Source organism: Hyperolius riggenbachi, chromosome 1 (genome assembly GCF_040937935.1).
Source record: "Hyperolius riggenbachi isolate aHypRig1 chromosome 1, aHypRig1.pri, whole genome shotgun sequence".
In the NCBI taxonomy this organism is placed as follows: domain Eukaryota; kingdom Metazoa; phylum Chordata; class Amphibia; order Anura; family Hyperoliidae; genus Hyperolius; species Hyperolius riggenbachi.
Window position 1 is genome coordinate 547112376 of NC_090646.1, and position 25395 is coordinate 547137770.

The 25395-nt window shown below is 41.9% G+C and overlaps 1 protein-coding gene across 4 annotated transcripts in view; it reads right to left on the reverse strand.

The window, feature by feature from the left end:
• The window catches only part of COMMD10 (COMM domain containing 10), a 528807-nt gene that overhangs the window by 488090 nt on the left and 15322 nt on the right, over window positions 1–25395 (reverse strand). For all 4 annotated transcript variants that reach the window (XM_068247179.1, XM_068247168.1, XM_068247185.1 and 1 more), the window contains exons 3-4: window positions 13669–13779; window positions 486–641 (exon numbers count right to left, since the gene is read on the reverse strand). In XM_068247179.1, coding sequence (XP_068103280.1) covers window positions 486–641; window positions 13669–13779 — 267 coding nt within the window. The remainder of the gene's footprint in view (window positions 1–485; window positions 642–13668; window positions 13780–25395) is intronic.

Genomic DNA, 25395 nt, shown 5'->3' on the forward strand with positions numbered 1-25395 from the left:
AGCATCCTTGTTTCAGATCTGTGATTCAGACACCAGTGATGCATGAAAGGTTACCTGAAGTCAGAGTTTCCTGGGTTTCTGAAACCAAAGTACAATTGATGCTAAGTGATAGATGGCACCCTTCCTAATTTTCCTTCAATGAATTCTGTATGTTTAAATGATTAGTATAGCAATATGGTAGTGGTGACAGAAAAAGAGGGGGGCAGAGTGACGACACAGGCAGAGAGATGCTTGCCAAGTTGCCATTAGCCAGAGATAAGCAAGTCTGTACTGCGCTTTGCAGGGAAAATAAATGGTTTTACACACAGGAAATGCTTGGGAATGCTTTCAAATGTTCTTTTATGTACCTAAGCGTAATTGCTGGAAAATCAGTTTTGCTAGTGTGGTCCCACTTTACAGAGACAATCTACTGCAATGCAGATAAAGAGACAAAAAGAGAGACTGTGTTTTGCACATGAAGAGGATAACATGCGAGAGCGGATTACCTTCTTTGGAGTCAGAATGCGCTGTCTGAACTTCTCCACAGTCTCTTGCCCCGCACTCTCCCAGACATTCACAAACGCCTCTGTTTTATGTGGATCCAGATGAATGTTCTCTAGCTGCTGGTGTAAGACTGTCGCTTTCAAATTATGATACACAGCCTGCAAAGCAAATGCAGTTATTGTGGAGATGCAGACTATCTCTTTTGATAGATAGTATACTTGCACATAGGAGCAACATCTTTTGTGACTGTACTGAAAGGCTTTGCACACCGTGGCGTATCTTTGTATCAAACTTTCACAGGTTGTGACGCACTGCAATGCATTTTCATCACTTCTTGACAATATAGTAACCTCAATTTACAGAGAACAACCATAATGCTACCACATTATAGAGCATGTAAAGGGTGTGCACCTTGTTTTGAAGGAGTCTGAGCATAGTAAGCAAGCTTACAAGATATGCTGCAGGGCTGGCAGAGGTCTGGCATTGGCTACTGGTGCTAATGGCTATTTACTAGTGATATTTACCATTTACTACTAAAGGCTATTTCCAGAGCCCACATTTCCAGGCCCCCTTTTGCATGTACCTTTGTACTTTTGCAGTCATGAGATTGAGATTAGAAATCTTATCGAAATCTTAACCTCAATTTACAGATAACAACCATAATGCTACCACAATATAGAGCAGTTAAAGGACAACCGAGGTGACATGTGACATGCTGAGATAGACATGTGTATGTACAGTGCCAAGCACACAAATAACTATGCTGTGTTACTTTATTTCTTTCTCTGCCTGAAAGAATTGAACATCAGGTATGCAAGTGACAGTTTCTGCCCAGGTCGGGACCGGGTCAGACTATAGCACAACCCTCACTGATAAGTAATTACAGCCATATAACACTTTCCTGTCAGTAAATGGCTTCTGAGAGCAGGAAAGAGATAAAAAGGGTCAGTAATTCATAGATTTTAGCGCTGGCATACTTCAATGAAGGTGTTATTGAGCAGAGACAATGAAACAGTAAAAACTTAAAAACTAGATTTAAATATAAAATAAAACTGTCTGATATCTAAAAAAAATATATTTTTAGCAGATGGAGGATGGATACAATGGTTTTTCTCATCAGTTTATCTTTACCTTGGATGTCCTTTAAGCATGTGTGCCCATTTTGAAATGTAGTAAGCAAGTTACACGATTTGTTGCAGGGCTGGAAGAGGTCTGGCATTGGCTATTTGTGCTGCACAGCATTACCCTCCTATTACTCATCTGCAGATGGCTGAAGTATTATCCTGACATTGATTGGCTGTTGCTGGAACTGATATTGCTGGCTGATAATACTAGCTTTGCCTAATGCTTTTGGCTACTGATAGGTGTCTGGTTTTGGTCAGCCTTCAAGGGAAAGGGTGCAAACATTGGGGGGCCCTGTCAAAGTTTTGCTGTGGTCCCATTATTTGTAGTTAAGCTGTGTGTGTATATGTGTATGAGGTTGAAACAAGGGGGGGGGGGGGGGGGTATGTGGCACAGTGCAGAAAGAGTTAATGGGAACAGTGCTGGAGGGGAGGTACTTCTCTCCCAGGTCGCCCTATTATGCAGGCCTGTTTGCATAATTAGTGCAGCTGGAGCTGACCTGGGAGATGAGTTAAAAGAAAGGAAAAGTGGGCGGGCAGCTGCTCACTCTGGGGCTGCTGGTGATAGAGCAGGAGCTTTGCAGGTCTGCTCTGTGAACTCAGAGAAACCTAAACAGGTATTGTTTTGGTCAGTGTGTTACTTTTCTGTTCATAGTGCAATAGACAGCCTCATTTATTTTGTTTACGTTAGTTAGCAGCCGGACGGCTAGGATTTTATTTATTTTCGTTTTGTTACCTGCCTGTACATAAATAGCCTTGCATGTGTGCCAATAAAGGTGTTGGTGAACATTAAAAGAACTGTGTCGTCTGTCTGACAGCTCTGAAAGCCCACCCCAGAGGGCAAAACGCAACCCCTACCCCGTTCCAATATTTATTTATTTTTTAATCACAACCGAAATAATGAATGCACACTTTGCCTTTTGAATTATGACAAAATAATTAGCAATAACAACAACATGTAATGTTATAAAAAGCAACACTATCATCTAAAATCAGAAGCAAGAAAAAAGAAAAAGGGAGCTGCCATGGCAACCATTCACGTTTCAGCTATTATTTGTGGAGTACAAGCTTACAAATAAAATAAATAGCCATTGGTGGACATTGAATGCTTTCCTTTACTGGCTTTTAAACAGCAATCTAGAGAGTGAAAAATATTAGGCTGTGACATATTTGCAGGCATGAACAGAGGCGTATCTAGAGGGGTGCAGGCATGGCTTGTGCCATGGGCGCCAGAGGACCCAGGGCACCATGGCTGCCTCCTCTTCCCTCATGCTCCACCACCAAACTGAGGGATGCCTCTCAGGCATTTGTACCTGCTCTTATACTGGAGGACATCTCTCAGTACCTATACTGGGGGGGGGGGGCTACTTCTGTGGGTAACCTCTCATTACCTATACTGGAGGACTACTTATACTGGGGGATATCTCTTACCACTTATGCTAAAGAAGGTTACCTACACTGGGGAGACATCTCTAACTACATATACTGGCAGGGCAACATAAACTGCTGTCTACTTATACTGGGTGAGCTACCTCTGGCTATCTATACCAGGTTGCTACCTCTGGTTACTTTTACTTGGGGGCTAACTCTAGCAACCTATACTGGGTAATGTGTATCATTGCAAGAAAAGAAGCTGTTATTATGGGACATGATGGTCTGCTGGGGGGCGCAATTTCAGTCTTTGCCATAGGAGCTATATTACCCAGATACGCCCCTGGGCATGAATAATACATGCAACACTCTCAGATTACCACTCTATGTATTTCATAATTCATGCATCTGTAAAATATTTACTCATCAGGCAATCACCATCTCTCGCTACACTACAAGTAACCCTTCAGCACCCTCACTGTGAAGCACACACAGTCATCCTGAGATCTGGAGAGGCTTCCAGTCTACATGTGGTTTGTAAAGCACCTGCGTATCTCACAGAGTAGGGAAAAGTGTGTATTTGTCATAATCACAAGCAGACATGGGTTCAAGTACTGCTCTGTAGTGTGTCACTGAGGGCTCGTTCACACCTAGGGCGTTTTGCGGTTTGTTTTTTTTGAGCGCAGTCAATTTTAAAAAGTGCTCTAAAATTCCTTGTGAAATGAATCCTTATGGGATAGTTCATATCCACACATTTCGTTTGCATTCTGCTCAGCAAAGCGCTGCCTGGACCATTTTTTAGGGCGATTTTGCTACAATAAAAAGGTGTAGGAAAAACGCAAACCGCTCACAGTATCGCTACGCCGATGACACACAGCTATACCTGCCCTTCAAACCTGGTGGAACAGACCCTACCCCAAAAATAAACTCTTGCTTAGCTGAGCTACAGGCATGGATGAATGATAACTGGTTGAAACTGAATGCTGACAAAAAACTGAGGTCCTGTTTGTCCAAAGCCAGCACTCGCCATCAAAACAGCTCTATCCTAAAGCAACACCAATCAGGATTGGGAATTCAGACATAAACAGCTCCAACCTTGTGCGCAGCCTTGGCGTACTAATCGATGGGGAATGGAGTTACAGAAACCAAATTTCATCTTTAGTTAAATCTTCCTACTTTCATCTGAAGAACATTGCAAAGATTAAACATCTGATTACCCCAGAGGATCTTCCAACCCTAGTTCACGTATTCATCACATCACGGCTGGACTACTGCAATGCCCTTTATGCTGGCCTCCCCAAAAAGGACCTGCGTCGCCTGCAATTAGTGCAGAATGCTGCTGCCAGATTGCTAACAAACCAGCCTCGCCACTGTCACATTACACCGATCCTTCGCTCACTGCACTGGCTACCAGTAGAATGGAGAATACTCTTCAAGATTGGACTGCTGACATTCAAATCCCTGTACAATATGGGCCCTGGATACATGAAGGACCTGCTGAAGCTGCACCACACCTCTCACAACCTCAGATCAGCAAGTTCTATAAACTTGGTCACTCCCAGAGTGCACCTCAAAAAATCAGGAAATAGAGCCTTCTGTCATGCTGCCCCTACTCTTTGGAACTCCCTGCCACACCCAGTAAAGACAGCACCATTCAAATCCATACTGAAACGCCACCTGTTTAGCCTGGCATTTCCAGACTTATAAAATTCTTCCTCTGTAGCACGATGGTCGGAGCTATGCTTATGCGCTTTGAGTCCCATGGGAGAAAAGCGCTTTACAAATGTTATTTGTTGTTGTTGTTGTTGTTATGCAGCGATTGCACTTTTAAGAATGAATACATTGTATTTATTCTTTTCTGGGTCAAAGAGTTCACTTCCTGACTTGCATCAAAAACAAATCGCTCTGCGAAAGCTCTTTGAAAAGCGATTTACAAAAAAAGTAGCGCAAAGGTAGGTGCCAGGGGGGGGGGGGGGGGGGGGGATTACTCACAAAATGCTGGCCTCAGCAATTGCGATTTTAGATGTGAACAAAGCCTAAAAACACTTAATTCAGCAGTTCAAAACTGGTTCCATCTAAATGGCAAAAATATTTTTGGTACTTATCCGTTAGCTGGGCGCATCCGGCAGGTGGCGCTGTTGTTGTTAATTCCAATCATAATGACTTCACATAACAAAACTGTGAATGTAAACGCCGCAGGTGGCGTTAATTACATTCCTTGTTAAGGTAACAATATGTATATTAACCACTTGAGGACCTAGGGCTTTCTACCCCTTAAAGGACCGGCCACTTTTTTTCCATTCAGACCACTGCAGCTTTCACGGTTTATTGCTCGCTCATACAACCTACCACCTAAATGAATTTTGGCTCCTTTTCTTGTCACTAATAAAGCTTTCTTTTGGTGCTATTTGATTGCTCCTGCGATTTTTACTTTTTATTATATTCAGCAAAAAAAGACATGAATTTTGGCAAAAAAATGATTTTTTTAACTTTCTGTGCTGACAGTTTTCAAATAAAGTAAAATTTCTGTATACATGCAGCGCGAAAAATGTGGACAAACATGTTTTTGATAAAAAAAAAACCCATTCAGCGTATATTTATTGGTTTGGGTAAAAGTTATAGCGTTTACAAACTATGGTGCAAAAAGTGAATTTTCCCATTTTCAAGCATCTCTGACTTTTCTGACCCCCTGTCATGTTTCATGAGGGGCTAGAATTCCAGGATAGTATAAATACCCCCCAAATGACCCCATTTTGGAAAGAAGACATCCCAAAGTATTCACTGAGAGGCATAGTGAGTTCATAGAAGATATTATTTTTTGTCACAAGTAAGCGGAAAATGACACTTTGTGAGAAAAAAAAAAAAGTTTCCATTTCTTCTAACTTGCACCAAAAAAAAATGAAATCTGCCACAGACTCACCATGCCCCTCTCTGAATACCTTGAAGGGTCTACTTTCCAAAATGGGGTCATTTGTGGGGTGTGTTTACTGTCCTGACATTTTGGGGGGTGCTAAATTGTAAGCACCCCTGTAAAGCCTAAAGGTGCTCATTGGACTTTGGACCCCTTAGCGCAGTTAGGCTGCAAAAAAGTGCCACACATGTGGTATTGCCGTACTCAGGAGAAGTAGTATAATGTGTTTTGGGGTGTATTTTTACACATACCCATGCTGGGTGGGAGAAATATCTCTGTAAATGACAATTTTTTAATTTTTTTTTTACACATAATTGTCCATTTACAGAGGTATTTCTCCCACCCAGCATGGGTATGTGTAAAAATACACCCCAAAACACATTGTACTACTTCTCCCGAGTACGGCGATACCACATGTGTGGCACTTTTTTGCACCCTAACTGCGCTTAAGGGCCCAAAGTCCAATGAGTACCTTTAGGATTTCACAGGTCATTTTGCGGAATTTGATTTCCAGACTACTCCTCACGGTTTAGGGCCCCTAAAATGCCAGGGCAGTATAGGAACCCCACAAATGACCCCATTTTAGAAAGAAGACACCCCAAGGTATTCCGTTAGGAGTATGGTGAGTTCATAGAAGATTTTATTTTTTGTCACAAGTTAGCGGAAAATTGATTTTTATAGTTTTTTTCACAAAGTGTCATTTTCCACTAACTTGTGACAAAAAATAAAATCTTCTATGAACTCACCATACTCCTAACGGAATACCTTGGGGTGTCTTCTTTCTAAAATGGGGTCATTTGTGGGATTCCTATACTGCGATGGCATTTTAGGGGCCCTAAACCGTGAGGAGTAGTCTGGAAATCAAATTCCGCAAAATGACCTGTGAAATCCTAAAGGTACTCATTGGACTTTGGGCCCTTTAGCGCAGTTAGGGTGCAAAAAAGTGCCACACATGTGGTATTGCCGTACTCGGGAGAAGTAGTACAATGTGTTTTGGGGTGTATTTTTACACATACCCATGCTGGGTGGGAGAAATAACTCTGTAAATGGACAATTGTGTGTAAAAAAAAATCAAAAGATTGTCATTTACAGAGGTATTTCTCCCACCCAGCATGGGTATGTGTAAAAATACACCCCAAAACACATTGTACTACTTCTCCCGAGTACGGCGATACCACATGTGTGGCACTTTTTTGCACCCTAACTGCGCTAAGGGGCCCAGAGTCCAATGAGTACCTTTAGGCTTTACAGGGGTGCTCACAATTTAGCACCCCGCCCACTTGCCAGGACAGTTAACAAACCCCACAAATGACCCCATTTTGGAAAGAATACACAACAAGGTATTTCATGAGGGTAATGGTGAGGTCATTGAAAATCTTATTTTTTGTCACAAGTAAACGGAAAATGACACTTTGTTAGAAAAAAAAATAAAAAAAAATTCTGCTAACTTGTGACAAAAACTAAAATCTTTTATGAACTCACCGTGCACCTCACATAATACTTTAGGGTGTCCTCTTTCCAAAATGGGGTCATTTGTGAAGTCTGTCCTGGCATTTTAGGGTCTCTGCAATCATTACATGTATGGCCAGTATTAGGAGTTTCTGCTATACTCCTTATATTGGGTATACGGGTAATGCACTCTGGGCTGAAAGGAAAAATGAACGGCAAACATACCTTGCTCCACATCAATGGCAGATCTTCCTCCACATCAATGGCAGTGATAACCTCAGGAGAGAGACACCCCGTGCCACCCTGCACTCAGGGTGAGCCACCAACTTATGTGACTGGGCCTCAGAACTTTAGTATACAGCATTATGCCTGTAGGATACAGCAATATGCCTGCCAATAGAGATGACTCTGTGTGGCATTAAAGCATCATCATAGGCCCAAATCACATATAAACCGGGGGTGTCCACACTCAAGGGAAATTCAAACATGCCGTCTTATATCGCCAACCCAGGACAGATCAGCAATATCAAGCATGGAAACCGATCCTTCTTGCCACTTTTATGCTTACCCGTTTGGTTTTCAAGCTTACCTCTCCTCTCCCTGCGACAATGTGCGAAAGACCACTGAGTGTGTGCCTACTCCTGTGTCTGGAGTTCCCTAGGTTCTAATAGTGTACCTGCTCGTGGTACCTCTCAAAACACGGCCCTACACATAGGCCAGGCTGGTCAGGACAGCGGGGACAATAATAAACGGTGTCAGTCCTTGTTCCAGCCCTGCTGCAGACACGGCAACGTTTTCTTCGGATGCGTTGACCTGGGGCACACGGAAGCTGATAGGCGTAATGCCTTCCATGCAGTCGGCTAGTTGCATCTGGGGGGGGGGGGGGGGGCTGGCACCTCCTGGATACAGGATGTCCAGAACGATCTGTTCCTGAAATTGAAGGAAAGATCCAGTTCTCCCAGCCTTACTGTAGAGAACAAAGCTGTTGTAAACTGCCAATTGAATCAGATAAAAAGACACTTTCTTATACCAGCGTCTTGTTTTCCGGGAAATTAAATAGGGCGCTAACCTCTGGTCATTGAAGTCCACCCCTCCCATGTTGACATTATATTCGTGGACGACAAGGGGCTTTTCAATGACCTTGAATTTGGACTGTTGCCCGTTGAATTTAGACTGTCGTGTCTGTGTGAATGGTGGACAGAAAGTAAACGTCCCTCTTGTCCCTCCATTTCACCGCGAGCAGGTCTTCAGTACGCAAGGCGGCCCTCTGCCCCCGTTCAAGTCTGGTGGTAACGAGCCGTTGGGGGAAGCCCTGGCGACTAGGCCGCGCAGTGCCACAGCATCGGATTCCTTCTAACTTTAAGTGCTGAAAGAGGGCCACACTTGTGTAATAATTGTCCACAAAAAGATGGTACCCCTTCTGGAACAAGGGTGACACCAAGTCCCACACAACCTTTCCACTGCTCCCCAGGTAGTCAGGGCATCCGACCGGCTCCAATTTTGAGTCTTTTCCCTCATAGACCCTAAAACGACATGTATAGCCTGTGGCCCTTTCACAGAGCTTATACAGTTTCACCCCATACCGGGCGCGCTTGCTTGGGATGTACTGTTTGATGCCAAGGCGCCCGGTAAAGCGTAAGAGGGACTCGTCTACGCAGATGTTCTGTTCAGGGGTATAAGCATCTGCAAATGTTGATGACAGGTGGTCTATGAGGGGCCGAATTTTGTGGAGCCGGTCATAAGCAGGGTGGCCCTTTTCATGACAGGTTTTGTCGTCGTTGAAGTGCAGGAAGCGCAGGATGGACTCAAATCGTGTCCTGGACATGGCAGCAGGGTACAAGGGAACATGATTTACTGGGTTCGTAGACCAATACGACCGCAGTACATTCTGTTTCATTAGTCCCAAGTGAAGGATAAGGGCCAAAAAGATTTTAATGTCGGAAACTTGGACTGGTTTCCACCCGAAAGGCTGGGCATACATGCTCTCCGGGTGCTCGGTGATGAATTGTGTGGCTTTACGGTTGGTCTCAACCACAATTAAGTCCAGGAGAACCTGGGTGATGAACAGCTGCAAAAAGTCTAGGGCCGTTCCTAGATGAGCTGTCGCCACCTGGACTCCAGACTGGGCGGTGAAAGGGGGCACTACGGTTGCGGCGGAATCAGGGGATTGCCAATCTGGTTGTGCCAGCACCTCTGGGAGTCTATGGGTACTACGGGCCCGTCTTCTTCTTGGTGGCATGCGATGGGGGTACTACTGCACTTGCCACCGTACCAGTTTCAACTTCCATGCTGACGCTCACCACTTCGCCAGGGTCTTCGGAAGCACTGGGTGGGGTTGGGTGTGGTGGGAAGTGGGGTCTCAGGCAATCAAACAATCACGGGGCAATCGAAGCCGATCACAGGACAATCAAATACAATTACAGCACAATTGAATACAAGCGCAGCACAATCGAATACAAGCGCAGCACAGTCAAATACAATGCACTTGGACAGTGATTAGGGGGGGGGTCTGAGGGCGATTTGAGGGGGTGGGGGGTTGATCAGGAGCCTGCACGGGGCAGACTGAGTCCTGATCTGATGAGAGGCAGACACAGGGGGTTACTGATCGCAGATCAGTTAGTGATCGCTGGGGAGGACAGATGTAAACAAAGAGCAGGGGATGTAATCAGAAGGGGGGTATGAGGGCAATCGAGGGCCTGGGCAGGTGATCGGTTACCCCCGCGGGGCAGTTAGGGTCTGCTCTGATGGGTGGGGAGCTGAGGGGTGATGGACAGGTGATAGACAGGTGATCAGAGGGGGATCAGAGGGGGATCAGGGGATAAGGTAGCTGTATACAGATGTATAAAGTATACAGGGGGGTAGTCTGGGATGGGGTCTGGGGGTGATCTAAAGGTAGGGGGGGGGATCAAGGGTGATTAGGTGGCAGTTAGGGACCTAAACTAAAGGGCAGCGTCGCTAGTTAGTGGCAGGTGGGGGGGGGGGGGGGTTGCAGGGGTGCAAGGGTGCTGGGCAGGGGTCTGCTGGGGTGATCAGGGGGGGGTATGAGGCCTGGGGTGGGAGATCAGGGACTCTGTGGGCAAAAAAAAACACGTGTGCTGGCTACTTACAATGTGCTTCCTCCTCGCTAGTGGTCTCTGCAACAATGAGACCACGAGGCGAGGAGGAAGCACGTATAAGGCACTTTGTTTACCTAACAAAGTGCCTTATACTCCCTGATTGGGCAATTATGCGGATTCCTCCGCTCGCCGGCTCTGCTAAGTGGCCGGCGAGCGGAGACAAAATGCCCGAGTAACGATCCCGGGCGGAGGATCGCGTCACGGATGACGCGATCGCTCCGCCCATGCCCTTAGAAGGACCACCGCCTCTGTGGGTGAGCCGGTCCTTCAGGGCTCCACTTCCCGGCCGCCTCTGTGCGTTAGGCGGTCGGGAAGTGGTTATAGAAGAGAGTTAATTAAATGACAAATAAGCAGGCGGCAATGTAACAGATCAAGCCGCCGGCTTGCTTCGTGTCTCGCTCTCCTCCCCCCTTGCCCTCTCTCGTATAGAGCCCTGGGTGGGGAGGGGGGGGCATGCGTGTCCCCCCAGAGTCGTCGTCGCGGCAAGGAATCCTGCTTGTTGTATTGCGACGAATTACTCTGGGGAGACATGAGTCCCCTCCCCAGGGCTCTATACGAGCGAGGACAAGGGGGAAGGAGAGCGAGACACGAAGCAAGCCGGCGGCTTGATCTGTTACATTGCCGGCGGCTTATTTCTCATTTAATTAACTCTTCTTTAATATACATATTGTTTCCTTAACAAGGAATGCAATTAGCGCCACCTGCGGCGTTTACATTCACAGTTTTGTTATGTGAAGTAATTATAATTGGAATTAACAACAACAGCGCCACCTGCCGGATGCGCCCGGCTAACGGATAAGTACCATCTTTTTTCCTTCAAAATCAGTAGTCTGAATGTTATTTTCAACAGCTTTCAAAGCTGAATATTTCATAAAAATGCACAAAATGAAAACAAAATTTAAAACAAATTATTTACTATACAGGTTAAACTAAAAAAGAAAAAAATTTGAATATTGTTCAAAAGATAATTTATTTCAGTAATTCTACTTAAAAGGTGAAACTCATATATGAAATAAGACTCATCAAATGCAAAGCGAGAAATTTCAAGACTTTGTTATAATTTTGATGATTATGGCTTACAGCTTATGAGAACTCCATAATCAAAATCTCAGAAAGTTAGAATATTGTGAAACTGTTCAATATTCTAGGTTTAAAGTTTCAGACTCTAATCAGCTACTTCATCCAAAACACCTGCAAAGGGTTCCTATTTCATAGTTCCACCTTTTAAGTTGAATTACTGAAATAAATTAACTTTTGCACCATATCCTAATTTTTGAAAATTTCACCTGTACATAATGCGCTTAATTCAATGTCTATGGTGCTAATTCACCTTGGCGAAAATCTGCATTAATACTGAAAGCAATGCAATTTCAATGGAATAGTTTGAATTTAATGCGTTTTTTGTAGTCTGTTCTGATCCTAACAGCTTGCTGCAGATTTTAGCACCACTTAACCATTTCACATGTAATGATTGTGAATTACGGTAAATGTTAAAATTTGCATGAAAATTTGCATACAACAGTGTAAAAATTGGCATATGCTAAAACGCATGCAAAATTTAATGGCCTCAATTCACTAAGATCATGCTAGAGATAATAAGGCAAGAGAAAACTTACCTCCACACGTGAGAGAGTTATCTTACCTCTTCATTCCTTAAGTTACCTCTCCTGTAGTTAATTTACCTCCTCTGTAGTTAATTTACCTCCTCTGTAGTTATTTTCACATGCAGCTAATTAACAGCCTGTCTTTAACTCTGGAGTTATTTTAAGGATTGGAGAGTTAATTTAAAGACAGAAGAGTTAACTTTAGGCTTGCCTGAGGTAAAATGTTTCCTGAATACTACATGCCTTATCACCATGGTAACAACTCTAGAAGAGTTATTAAAGACAGGAGATAAGTTTAGTGAATTGAGGCCATTGTCTTGGGAAAATGAAGCCTAAAGGCCCGTATTCACTGTAAAATGGATCCAGGAACCAATAGCAAAGCAACCCGACAAACAAGTGCTCCCTTATCCATCTTCACACTAATGGCACAGGAAGGGTGTGAACGAGAGTTCAAACGATCACAACACTTTACGCTGGAGTCGTCGAGGATCGTAAACATCCAAAATGCAAATAAGTACATACATGGCTTAAGAGCCGGTTCACACTTGGTCCGTATATGTATCCGTGGCTCCGTTTTTCAGTCCAGATCAAAAACGGAGCCGCGGATACCAACATTAAAAATAGCAGCTGTCTTGACTTTAACAAAAGAAAGAAAAAAAAAAAAAAAAACGGATCCGTCTGCATTCAGGGGGATCCGTTTTAAAAACCTGCATGGACGGTCCGGATTTGCTGAATTTTCCTGGACCGCACATGGGTCCGGATACACGAAGGGGTAGTGCAGGTGAATAGGAAAACTGATCCCCCACTACACAGGCAGTTTTGGATACAGAAACTGATCCGTTTCTATGTCACAGCCTGTGGGTGGGGAGGGGGCCGCCATGCTGGAGGGGGTAGCAGCCAGGACGGGAGTGATAGCGGTCGGCGGGGAGGGTCGCTCCCCTCCCTTACCTGAGTCCCACGTCCCTGCTCCTCCTCCAGCTACTTGCACAAAACCTAATGTATTGTATAGCGCCAGCAAGCGGGGAGCTTGCCTTTTCCCTCCGCTCGCCGCATCACTTCCAAAGTATAGAGGGCGACATTGCAGGAAGTGATACGGCGAGCGGAGGAAGAAGGTTAGCTCCCCGCTTGCTGCCGCTATACATTAGGTTTAGCGCAAGTAGCTGGAGGAGGAGCAGGGACATGGGACCCAGGTGAGGGGGGGGGGGCGACCCCCCTCCCCGCCGACCGCTGTCACCCCCGTTCCTGGCTGCTACCCCCTCCAGCATGGCGGCCCCCTCTCCCCCCATGGCTGGGCATACATTTCCACAGACTGGAAACGTATGCTGCAAAAAAGCATTTTTAGAAAAACCGATCCGTTTTAGGCTCCCTGCACACTGCAAATCCGTTTTCCGATTCCGATTCCGTTTCCGATTTTCCTTGAATACATTCAACAGAAAAACGGATCAAAAAACGCAGCATGCAGTTAAGATTAAAAATCTGAATCGGAATCGGATGTAAAAACAGATTAAAAAGCGGAATCGGAATCTGAAATGCATGCAGTGTGCAAGAGGCCTAAAACTGATCCGATCCTGAACGGACAAGTGTGGACCTAGCCTGAGTGTTGTTTATTTTACCTGCTCTAAAATGAATGAGATTGTCTCCAGGACGAGTTTCAGATTTTGTTTATCCAATGAAAAGGCAGCTTGGAGTTTTTCCTCTTCTTCCTCACTAAAGCTCTGTTCTGCCTAAGGAGAGAAAATAAAAAATTAGTGTATAGAGCTTAAAAGAAATAAATGCTGCACTGGAAATGGAACTACAATACACATAAAGATAGTCGCCGGTCAGTGAACGAGATAGGGACTGTAGGTTCATTCCTAACCTGAATCTGTTCATATGTGGAAACACTGTGCCATCTCTGTCCCCTGTAACGCCTCTATGCCCCCCTGTGACGACAAGGCTTTATGGCTTGATAAGGGGTGTGACGAATGAAACAGGTGGCTATCGCCATGGCACTTTCTTTTCTATCTTTACTTTGATGCAATGTAATTTTAATGACGTTTAAATAAAAAAGCATTGTTTTACTACTGGTGGTGCCAGTCTCAATGGACTACTTAGTGTAAACAATGTAAGTCACGTGCCAGTATTTTAAAACAGAGCTAAAATCAGTAATACAATAAACCTATACAAAAGATAATTTTAAGCTAACACTTTTGTAACACTTTGAAAACGCTTAGCCGGCAGATGTAAACTTCTGCAGATGCATGTAGCTTCTAATTCACTAACCCTTTGGCAGGGGTCACACTTGTCTTTCAGTTTCTACACTTTTCAGAAAACTGAAAGACAAGTGTGACCTCTACCTTACAACAGCTAATGTAATTTATAGAGAAAACTGACAAATTGCGCAAGATGTCAGTTTTTTTTCTGCGCGCGAAATCTGCATTCAAGTGTGACCTAGCTCATTGATTAACATGAGTTCTCAGTTGAAAACAGTTTTTCTGTGCAGAAAACGCGCACGAAAGCCGACAAGTGTGACCCCTGCCAAAAAGAACCCTTACTATGATCATATATGACTCAGGCAAAAGTTTCATATCCTTGCTATTTAACAGAGGAGGCCTAAATAAATCCAGGATAATGGTAGCCATTAATGATCCGATCTTTTTCATCCAATCTTATCATTTCTACGTAATATAAGGGAACTGTCTAAATTATCCATTCAATATATTCACTCGGTTTTACCCTCATACTACATAGATTTGGTAAAATTGGATGAAAAAGATTGGATCGTTAGTGGCCACCTTAAGACTGCACAATCATTTATGTTTTCCAACCGTGGCAAGTATTTTTAAACTAGACACGTTCTCAATATGATGCAATAATCAGTCACTTGAACCAAAAAAAAAATAAAATGAAAAAATGGTTTTGAAGCAGTACTTTAATGTAACGTCCCGTTCAGTACTGACCTCTGCCATCACACAAGTACTGACCTCCTTACAAGCAGTGCAGTTTATATTTCTGACGATGTAAAGAACATAAGACGATACTTACTCATGTCTGAGAGAAATGTCTGTAGCCCATTTTATCTTTTAGCTTTGGCAGAGTAAAATGCTCAGAGCAGAGCGGTGGATTGTGTTCTGTTAGCCGTTCCCGCCTCACATGCATCAAATCTATCATTTCTTATTTTATCTAGAAAAATACATAAATGCAAAGACCATGCTTTTTTTTTTTTTTTTTTTTTTACAGCCCATTCAAAGCTAATGTCAGTTATTTGTATCTTTTAGGTCAGTCACAGAAATTCTCTTGTGATAATCCCAAGGATTAGATCGTATAACAAACCTGAAAAATAAATGGTCTCTGAGGGATAATTGAGATTCTGATAGGTTGTATTCATCAATCTAAAGCTGCCTGAGAGAATCTTATCTTGTTCCACTCACCGAAATACTGACTAGAATTTAGATGCATCAACTAAGGCTATGAAGTCATATAAAGCACTATTTATTGATCATCACAGAGCTGGATATGTGGGGACGGCTTGTTTCCCCCCCCCCCCCCCCCTTTTTGTTTTCTAGAAGAAAACCAAACAAAAATATAACATTTCTGCAGACATGGAGCAGAGTGGCTAAAAGTGATTTTGAACCAACATTTACTATTGTAATACAATTATTCCTCACAACTGTAACAGCATATGATGTTATTCAAGCTTACCACAAGGTGGCGTTACTTGCTCACAAATTTCAATGTTTGTTTATACTCTCATGTTGGGTCTGTAATCACTGTTCTCACTCTGTATATCGGTTTATCCGGGGACCTAAGAAAATTGGGCAGATCCAAAGCTGAAAATTTTTTTTTAAGGTAAAAATATATTTATACTTGTGTGTCTGTGCAGGATCACGGTAGGTAAATATATCACCGCTTGACACGGGAGGTTTTAGGGGGAGCCAGTGCTGGATTCCTCCAAGTTTCAGAGGTCGGGGAAGCATCATTGAGACCCCGAGGCTTCCCTCTCCTGAGGCAAGTATCTCCCAGAGGGGTCTTTTTTTTGTAACAGGTTCTCTTTAAGCTTGACTGCATTTGCCGCATGTTTGTTTCAGATAAATATGGCAGCCTCCATATCCATCTCAGGACAGTTGTTTTTTAACTGTGCTCTCATAGGAAATAAAGCAAATCAACTGACTTCAGTTCCACAACATCATATAATGTAGGGTGACTTGAGAAAAATGGCCATACCCCTCGTAGTTTGTCATTCTTGTTTTATTACAACTGGGAAATACGCGATTTTTATTTAATAGACTTAACAATACAGTTCAACCTGATGAACCAAAGTGAAAATAAAATATTGTGATATTTCTACTTTCTCTCTCTGTTCCCCCACCTGTAGTTACCCTAAGTGTAAAAAAAGATCCAGTACTGGAGTAACCTCAACTTCTAATGCTTGATGTCTGGGGGTTACTCTGGGCTCTGAAATCTCATTTAAGCCATAAACGACTGAATTAACTTTGCCACTTCCTTGCACAAGTGGCTACTAAAATGCTTGTGCATGCTCTAAAGCTACGTACACACGTCCAACTTGTGCACAACATGCACACAACCGCCTGCACGACCTGGAGAACCGTATGACCTCTTCGACCTTTATGTCCACAAGTTTAGATGGACAACAGACGAACAAACTACCAACTAATTTATATAATGCGCATGACAGACTACGCATATGGTAGCCATAGTCTCATATGGAACCCATTCATTCTAGTGTCTTTTGATCTGTGAATCAATTGCTTTCATTGAAATAATAATAATAATAATAATAATAATAATAATAATAATAATAACAACAACCTCACCTAGATGGGACAAAAACTAGCAGTGCCTGATATCTGTGTCACAGATTGTTAAAATGATTGATTGAACCTGAATGGATTTTGTATACATGACTCACTAATTTCCATAAACAACATTTGCTTCCAAGGCAGCCAGAATCATTTCTATTCAAATCCTTCTTGCAAGAATAATTTCTACTGACAAACAACATTTCATGATCTAGCTCAAAACTCCATATTTTTTACATAACGATAACAGAATTGTGACACAAAAGTCATCACACATACCTATAAACTTAAAGGAAAGCTCTGTAAACCTACACTGGAGTAGAAATTTAAGAGTAACATTTGTCGTTTGTACCACTTTCAAACTTTTTGCCCAACAAAAGTCATATAGAAATTTTTTTTAATATTACAGAAAGTTTATTGGATTTATCAAAACCAGTGCAAGGAAGATAGTAGGACATCCGATGCAAAAGTGTGTGTGTGTGTGTGTGTGTGCGTGCGTGCGTGCGTGCGTGCGTGCGTGCGTGCCCACAGAAGAAGTCAGCAGAACCCTTGATCTGGACATCTGCTCCACCTTTGCATCAATATTCATCCAATTTTCTTTTCATTGATTCTGGTAAATCTCTTCATGTCCTGGTACATGTGAGGAGATAGAGAAACCAGTAGCATCTCCATCCTCACTGCTGTCACTACCAGTTGCCTTCCCACACCAACCCCCTTCCACCAACCCCCACTTCACTCACATATTGTTGGGGACCCACTCCACTCCCCTTACTCCAAGCTTTGTCTCTGAAACTGTGTGTATACGCTACATTAATTATGCATGACATGCACTAATACTGCCAGGCATGTGCATTTACGCTTCAAGCCTGAGCTCCAATTGGAGGGGTAGGAGCAGTGGGAGGTGAGCAAGAGCGCAGTCAACTGCAAGGATGAAGGGCAACTGCAGCACTTCGGACTGGAGGCCTTTTTAATCTCTTTGTGGAAACAGAACTGATCCAGGAGGAGGGACCCTCAAGGAAAAAGAAAAATCATTTTTACAAGACAATCATCATCTTCTTTTGTTCTTTTACTCCCAGTGGAGCATAGGGCATCCGTTAAGACTCTCCATTCAGATCGATCTGTTGCTATTCTATTGATCTTTTTCCAAGATTTTCCCTTATTTCTAATGTCTTCTTCCTGTTTTTGAGGCTGTCCGCGACTTGATTCCTGTGGATTCCACTCTAGGAACCATATGCAATTCACCTTTTCTCCTGAGTTTTCTCCTAGGAGATAGTTTTTCATAGTCAATTTAAAACAACTTTTTAGCACTTTACAATAGAAAAAAAGGACCAAAAAGTAGGTGAAAAAGTAATGTCAAAATTATTTTGAGTATTTGCTTGTTGGTGGTTTAAAAGTCACTTTGAGTTATCATCTAGGAAAAAACTGTGAATTGCATATGGCCCCAGGGCTCTTCTTTCTATAGATTCCTCGCCCTTCCTGAGTGCATGGCCTATCCAAACCCATTTCCTCCTCAACAGAACTTCCATTGGTAGTGGGTTGGTGCTTTCCCACAGTTCTTCATTTGTCACTTTTTCCAGATATTTAATACTCATAAGTCCTCGTAGGCACCTGTTTACAAAGATTTGGATTTTTGTGATAGTGGGTTGTGTGACCTTGGGAGTTTTATTTGCGTACAAAAGGACTGCTTTTGCATTAGTATAAAAAAAAAAAAATCTTAAAATTTTTTTTTTTTAGGCGTTTTTATTTCTCCAAAAGGGTACAATCGGATAAATGTTCCATTTGCTTACTTTATTCGATTTCTCATATCCTCTTCTGCATCACCATCAATTGTTTATTGCCTCAAGTATAAGTCTACCCAGCAAAGTGAATGGCTGTACTTGAATATTAGGAAGAATTAACAGCTGCACTTGGGGCCCAGGAGGGGTTAATGACTGCACTGCATACAGTATTGCAGCCATTAACCCCTCACTCACTCCTCTTGCAGTATTTTTCCCCCTGCCCTTTTCCTTTTAATTGTTGTGGCCAGGACTTCCAGACCCGTGCTTTCTTGGTCTTTCCTTAATCAAGAAAGTGTCACTTTCTGCAAATGGGAATGTCACTAATAGTACACACATTACTCAGTGTTGCCCATGACTCGAGTATAAAAGTCAACCCCGAAACTTTTTAGTGAGTCAGACCTAAATTTCTAGACTTATACTTGAGTATATACAGTATGTACTTTTTATCCAAAGCCTTAGATTGTAAAGTACAGTACATTCTACTTTTCAAACTATAGTCAGCCTCTCACCTAAACCATATTCACCAGTTTCATCTAAGCATCCTCTTGTCTGGAAATGGCATGATGCATGTCATATTAGCAACACGCATGACTTATATGTAGCATGGGTTGCGCTACCTTGTACTCATACTGTGCAGTGTGATCTGGTTTTCTTGTATTCCTGTATTGTCATATTGCGGTTTGTCACCCCTAAATATTGTCTGTAACCTAAATTAATGTCCAGCGCTGCGTAATATGTTGGCGCTTTATAAATACAATAAATAATAATAATAATAATAATAATAATATTTGTCCAACGCACGCTACATAACTTACGTCAGTACCAACAGATTGCTGTGTGCAACCTGTGCATGGTAAATTTACTACAGTTTCACGAATATTCTCCAAAGACCCCACCTTTATGAAGTGTTTAGCTTGTTTAATAACAATTAGTAAACTAGACCGCATTATTACCCAGGAGCAGCAGGAAGGTGTAAGTAGGACACTAAACTGCTTCTGCTGGACAAATGTCCCAAACTCTGGACATGTGATATTGGAGACAAAATTAGTGGGCACCAGGCTAGTGACAGTTGGACAGTAGAAGCGGCTTAGTAAGTCAGGGAGGGGTGAGTACTGTTTACAAATCAGTTTCACTCCAAAAATAAGGTGTGGTAAAAAAAAAAAAAAAAAAAAGTTTAATACTTACCTCAGTAGTGGGAAGGCTGTGGATGGTCCAGGATCTTCCTACACCCAACTGTTTCAGCAAAGGGTCCCTCTAAACTCATTGCAATGTAGCCAGTTGAACAAGCTTCTTCCGGCTGCATTATTAGCCGTGGACAAGGGTATCCCAACTGGGCATGTGCAAATAAGGTCTGCACATGCCCTGTAGAATGAAGCTGCTCGACCATGGACTTTAGTCACACATGCCCAGGCAGGATGCGCTCACACATGGCCGGAAGCCCAGTCAGGGGTGCCCTGCTCTGGAATGTTGCAGGTGTAAGAGGATACAGAAAGCCTGTGAACTATTCAAGGTAAGTGTCTAATGCTGGGAATATACGGCTCAATTCTGAGCCATTTAGATAGCTCGATAGATAATTTCCAACATGTCCGATCTCCGGCCTGATCGATTCTGCATTGAAGACAATGCAAACAGTTAAGAAAAACGAGCGGAAGAGAATCGCCTGCGGAATCGAGCGAGGAATCGAACGAGCGGGAAAATCGAGTGGCAAAATCGAGCCGTGTATGCCAAGCATGACTTTTTATTTTTACCACACTTTAGGCTCCCTGCACACTGCATGCTATCCTGATTCCGATTTTTAAATCGTTTTTTACATCCGAGTCTGATTTTTAATTGATACTGCATGCTACGTTTTTTCCTCCGATTTTCTGTTGATTGCATTCAGGGAAAATCGGAATTGCAAATCTGAATTGGAAACGGAATCAGAATAGCAAAACGGATTTGCAGTGTGCAGGGAGCCTTAGGGCTACTTTAAAGCGGTATAAAACCCTGACATAATATTCAATGAAAACATGTTTTCCTACTTTTTATATGCCATACGGTTATCATATTTGCATTTGTGCATAAGTATTATTATTCATTTAGAAATTTCAAGTTCCCAAAAGTACAGGGTTTTTTTTGAGAGCTGACTTTGCATTTTATTCATAACTGGTTTTATTCATTATGTATTGAAGGCAGAAATGCTTTGAGTTCATGAGCTTCTGCACAGTCAGAGAATGTGTCACATTCCTCACTTGATACAATTAAGTAAACACAACATAACATTAACTACACTTCGGATGCGTCCAGATTTCTCTGCACTGAACTTTGAAGTCATGTGTGTAACCCTTTGAATGCTGTTCTAGTAAAAAAAAAATGCTGGTTGTATATAGTATGCTGTAAATAATTTTTTACAGCAGAGCAGAAATGCTGGGTTTCATTCCGCTTTAAGGGCTTTAGGTATACTGTTAATTGCCTGCCTGCAAGACTTTTGGGGTCCAGCTTATAATTAGATATACACACTGCAGACACTTTTAAACAGCACATTATGGAATGGTCACCTTCCCTCTTTTACACAGAACAGGGAAGAATCTAAGCCCAGTAATAATCTAGTGTGCAATCATGTGAGAGAACGTCTACATCTCATAAAAAGCCCAGTGACTTACAATCCAATCAATGACTGCTCAGTGCCTTCATAGCACAGCACAATTAACTTAAATACCCAGTTTAACTTACACTCATTAAACGTGACAGTCTGTGTATTTATTTATTCATAGCTTCACTTCAGCTGTATTAGTTTAATGTATGAGCAGCATTTGCATTCATACAGATAAAAACCTGACAAATATGCAGGAAAAGAGCTGTGTCTATTCTTACGCTATTCTTATCAAAAGAATAGCAAATTATCTAGAAGACAAGACAGTGTAGTCAGTAGGGATCTAGATAACAGAGACCAATTTTTGCTTTTCAATATGCGTCTTTATCGCTACAGAGAAAGACGTTAACATTATGGTACTTTTACAACTGTTTGGAGAAAGACTAGACAACAGCAATAAAAGTACTCATGACCTCTACTCTCATTAGACTTTTTATCGACAGCCCTATTTGTCAACCAGGCTATAGCAATTCGAGCATATCTATCCTTCTGCTACAATATCCATCTGTTTAATATCAGTTTCTTGGCCATCTTTGCTATTTTTTCAGCATGTTCAATAAAGATTTATTGAAAACCAAGTCAGCTTGTTTCAGTTATAGAGCTATACATAAAGAAAAACTAGTTGGGCCCACTTGACATCTCTGCTGGAGTTAATCCCCATCATGCATCTTACTTGCATAAATAAACGTCAGGAGGAAAACCAGAAGTTTTAAACTTTGTTTTGTCATAAAATGAAGACAAACCACAGATTGTTAGCTAGGTGAGAAAAGTGAAACATGCAAGTTTATATTCCTAGTTGAAAGGTCTAAATCAAAAGGTTAACTACACTTGGGTGCAAAAATCTATATCACATATGACATCCCTACACAATCCACTTTTGTAACCGAATGCTATTAACCATTTCAGCCCACGGGTTGTTTTCACCTTATGGGCGTGAGCAATTTTTACATTTCAGCACTCCTCCCATTTATTCGCCAATAACTTTATCACTACGTATCACACCTAAATGAACTATAGCTTGTTATTTTGCCACCAATTAGGCTTTTTGGGAGTTTTTGTTTGTTTGTTTTTTTAGTAATTATTTTAAATTTATATGCATTTGAATGAGGAAAATGAGGGGGGAAAATGAAATATACCATTTACATTTGCCATTTACACCAGCTATAGTTTTAAAATAAACAATGGTCCTGAATGGTTTCTACCTGCCCCACTATATCACAATGGTTACATATGCTGAATGATGGTCTATCTTTCCACAAACTTGTATATATGCACAGGGGATGCCATGGAAAGTTCTTGTCTCTATGGGGTATATGGATTAACTCTTTCCTTACTAATAGTGCACACTGGCCATGATTCACAAAGCTTTTCACCTGTTTTTAACCTCATCTGTGTTACTTTTTAAGCTCCAAAAGAGCAAAAATAGAATATAATTAGGACAAGAAAAGTAATATTGAAATTAAGTTAATCAGGAACAACTTACTTTGAGTGATTATGTTGCTTGTAAATGTGCTGAAAAGTTATTTTCATCAATAAGGTGAAGTTTTGTGAATAGAGCCCATTGAACTTTGGAAACGATGGTGTGTGGTAGACTGATTAAGAATTGGTTGTATAAAGTACCAATTGAGGAGTGCTTGGGTGATGGTTTTGGGGGAAGGGGGGGGGGGGGGGGAAACCTGGCGGTATATGAGCTATAGTTCTGAGTTTTATTTTATTTTCAGTTTTCAGTTTTAGTGCAGCAAGGTACTCTGCTTGTATTATTCATTACAGAATGAAAATGTTTATCCTTCTATTCAGCATATTAAAGAGACTCCGTAACAAAAATTGCATCCTGTTTTTTATCATCCTACAAGTTCCAAAAGCTATTCTAATGTGTTCTGGCTAACTGCAGCACGTTCTACTATCACCATCTCTGTAATAAATCAACTTATCTCTCTCTTGTCAGACTTGTCAGGCCTGTGTCTGGAAGGCTGCCAAGTTCTTCAGTGTTGTGGTTCTGCTATGAACTCCCCCATCCAGGCCCCTCTCTGCACACTGCCTGTGTGTTATTTAGATTAGTGCAGCTTCTCTCTGCTCTATTATCTTTTACAAGCTGGATAAATCCTCCTCTGAGCTGGCTGGGCTTTCACATACTGAGGAATTACATACAGGCACAGCTGTCTGCACTCTGCAGGAAGAAACAGCCTGACACTTCAGTGGAAGATAGCTGTAGGGGGAAAGAAACACACAAATGATCTCTTGAGATTCAAAAGGATGGCTGTATACAGCCTGCTTGTGTATGGATGTATTTTCTATGTGTGGACATATTGTACATCAACCTACTTCCTGTTTTGGTGGCCATTTTGTTTGTTTATAAACAAACTTTTTAAAACTGTTTTTAACCACTTTTAATGCGGCGAGGAGCGGCGAAATTGTGACAGAGGGTAATAGGAGATGTCCCCTAACGCACTGGTATGTTTACTTTTGTGCGATTTTAACAATACAGATTCTCTTTAATATGCAGATCCGCTCAGGTTTAAAATAAATACCTGTGTTATTGTACGCATACTAGTGTGTATTTGATTGGTTGTTCTGTAAACTGTGTGCCCTTGGATGAATACTACAGTTGATTATTTGATCTATTTTTCTGTATACTACAGTTAACAGTAATTCCTGTACTATGTTCTAATATTCTGTATTTTTTTCCCCAATAAACAATGGTACCATAGATAAAACTCACATTTTATTTGCCCATTTAACCTGGTTATCCCAAAATTTAAATTATGTCCCCATTGCACTGTATGAGGATGATATATTATTTGAGGATAAAAAGGTGTATTTTTTTTCTATATTGTGATTTTCATTTTCTCAATGTACCCTAGTGATATTTGCAAGCCCTTATTTGCACAAATAAAGGCAATATACCCTCTTAGCATACATATTTAAAAAGCTGAGTCCCTAAGATAATTTATGTATACTAATTTAAATTCTGTCACTGTGTTTTCATTTTACAAGCTTTTTATTTTAGTACAGAATAAATGAATATATAAATATTATTGCTTCTGATTCAGTTTGCCACTAAAAATAATTCACAAAAACATAGGCCTCAACCCTAAAACATCTTTTACAACTTATTACGGTTAAAATAATACCACACATCACTCAGTAGATGCCTAGTAGGGCATTAAATATATTAGGCAATAATGCTCACTAAGCAGACATGGATTGGCTTAGGGGGACACGTCCCCTTCGAGCAATCCTTCCTGCTTAGGGTGCTGTCGGGAGCATATGTTTGCACGATGCACCCGGCTGAGTGCACAGGCATGATAGTCACGTCCCTGTCCCTGCGGCTGTAGCAGTCAAATATTGTTCGTCTGCAGCTGCAAAACTTTCTTTTTTATAGGAAACTGTGCCAACGATAAACACCTTAGTGTGAAGATACACGGTACTTCCCTTTCTCTGTGTCTAACTGGTTTTATAAGTCTGCTCAGTAAAAGTAAAGAAGTAAAAACTTATAAAGTAAAACTTATTTTACTATGTTTTACTGGGTTGTGCTAAGGAAGGGTACCGCACTAAACAGGTTGTGATTTTACTATGCACCAATACACAGCATTGTTTCAAGTCTGTGGTATGCTGCTGTGAATTCTCATTTATTGGTTACTGAGCAGGAGCGAAATACCTGAAAGGGACCTGGCACAGGTTAAACTGTGTCTGAGTCCAGTTGTGGTATTGACAGATGAGAGATGCATTGCATATTATGTTTCATTGGGTTTACCGCAAAGACATATTCATTCCACAAGGAGGAATGATCCTACAAAGATGCTTGCTATAGGTACAGGAGGTCTGGAGCAATCAGTCTGATCTTGCCAACTGCGCTCTCTCTCAAGATTTCTCTGCATCATATATTCAGACAGGTGACTGAAATAAATGTACTATATATACAGTATGTGTGTGTTCTTGGGAAATGGACTGTGAATGAACTGTGAAAACAGCTTTCTTTTCCAATTTCCCAATGTTCACAGAGGCAAAGCTAGTTAATTATTTTGAAGATGGCACAAAACATGCAATGTCAGCTAATCATACAGGTATAATCCGATCACCATGAGCTGCCAGTGGGGTGCAAAACTTATTTCAGGGAATAAAACAACTCCC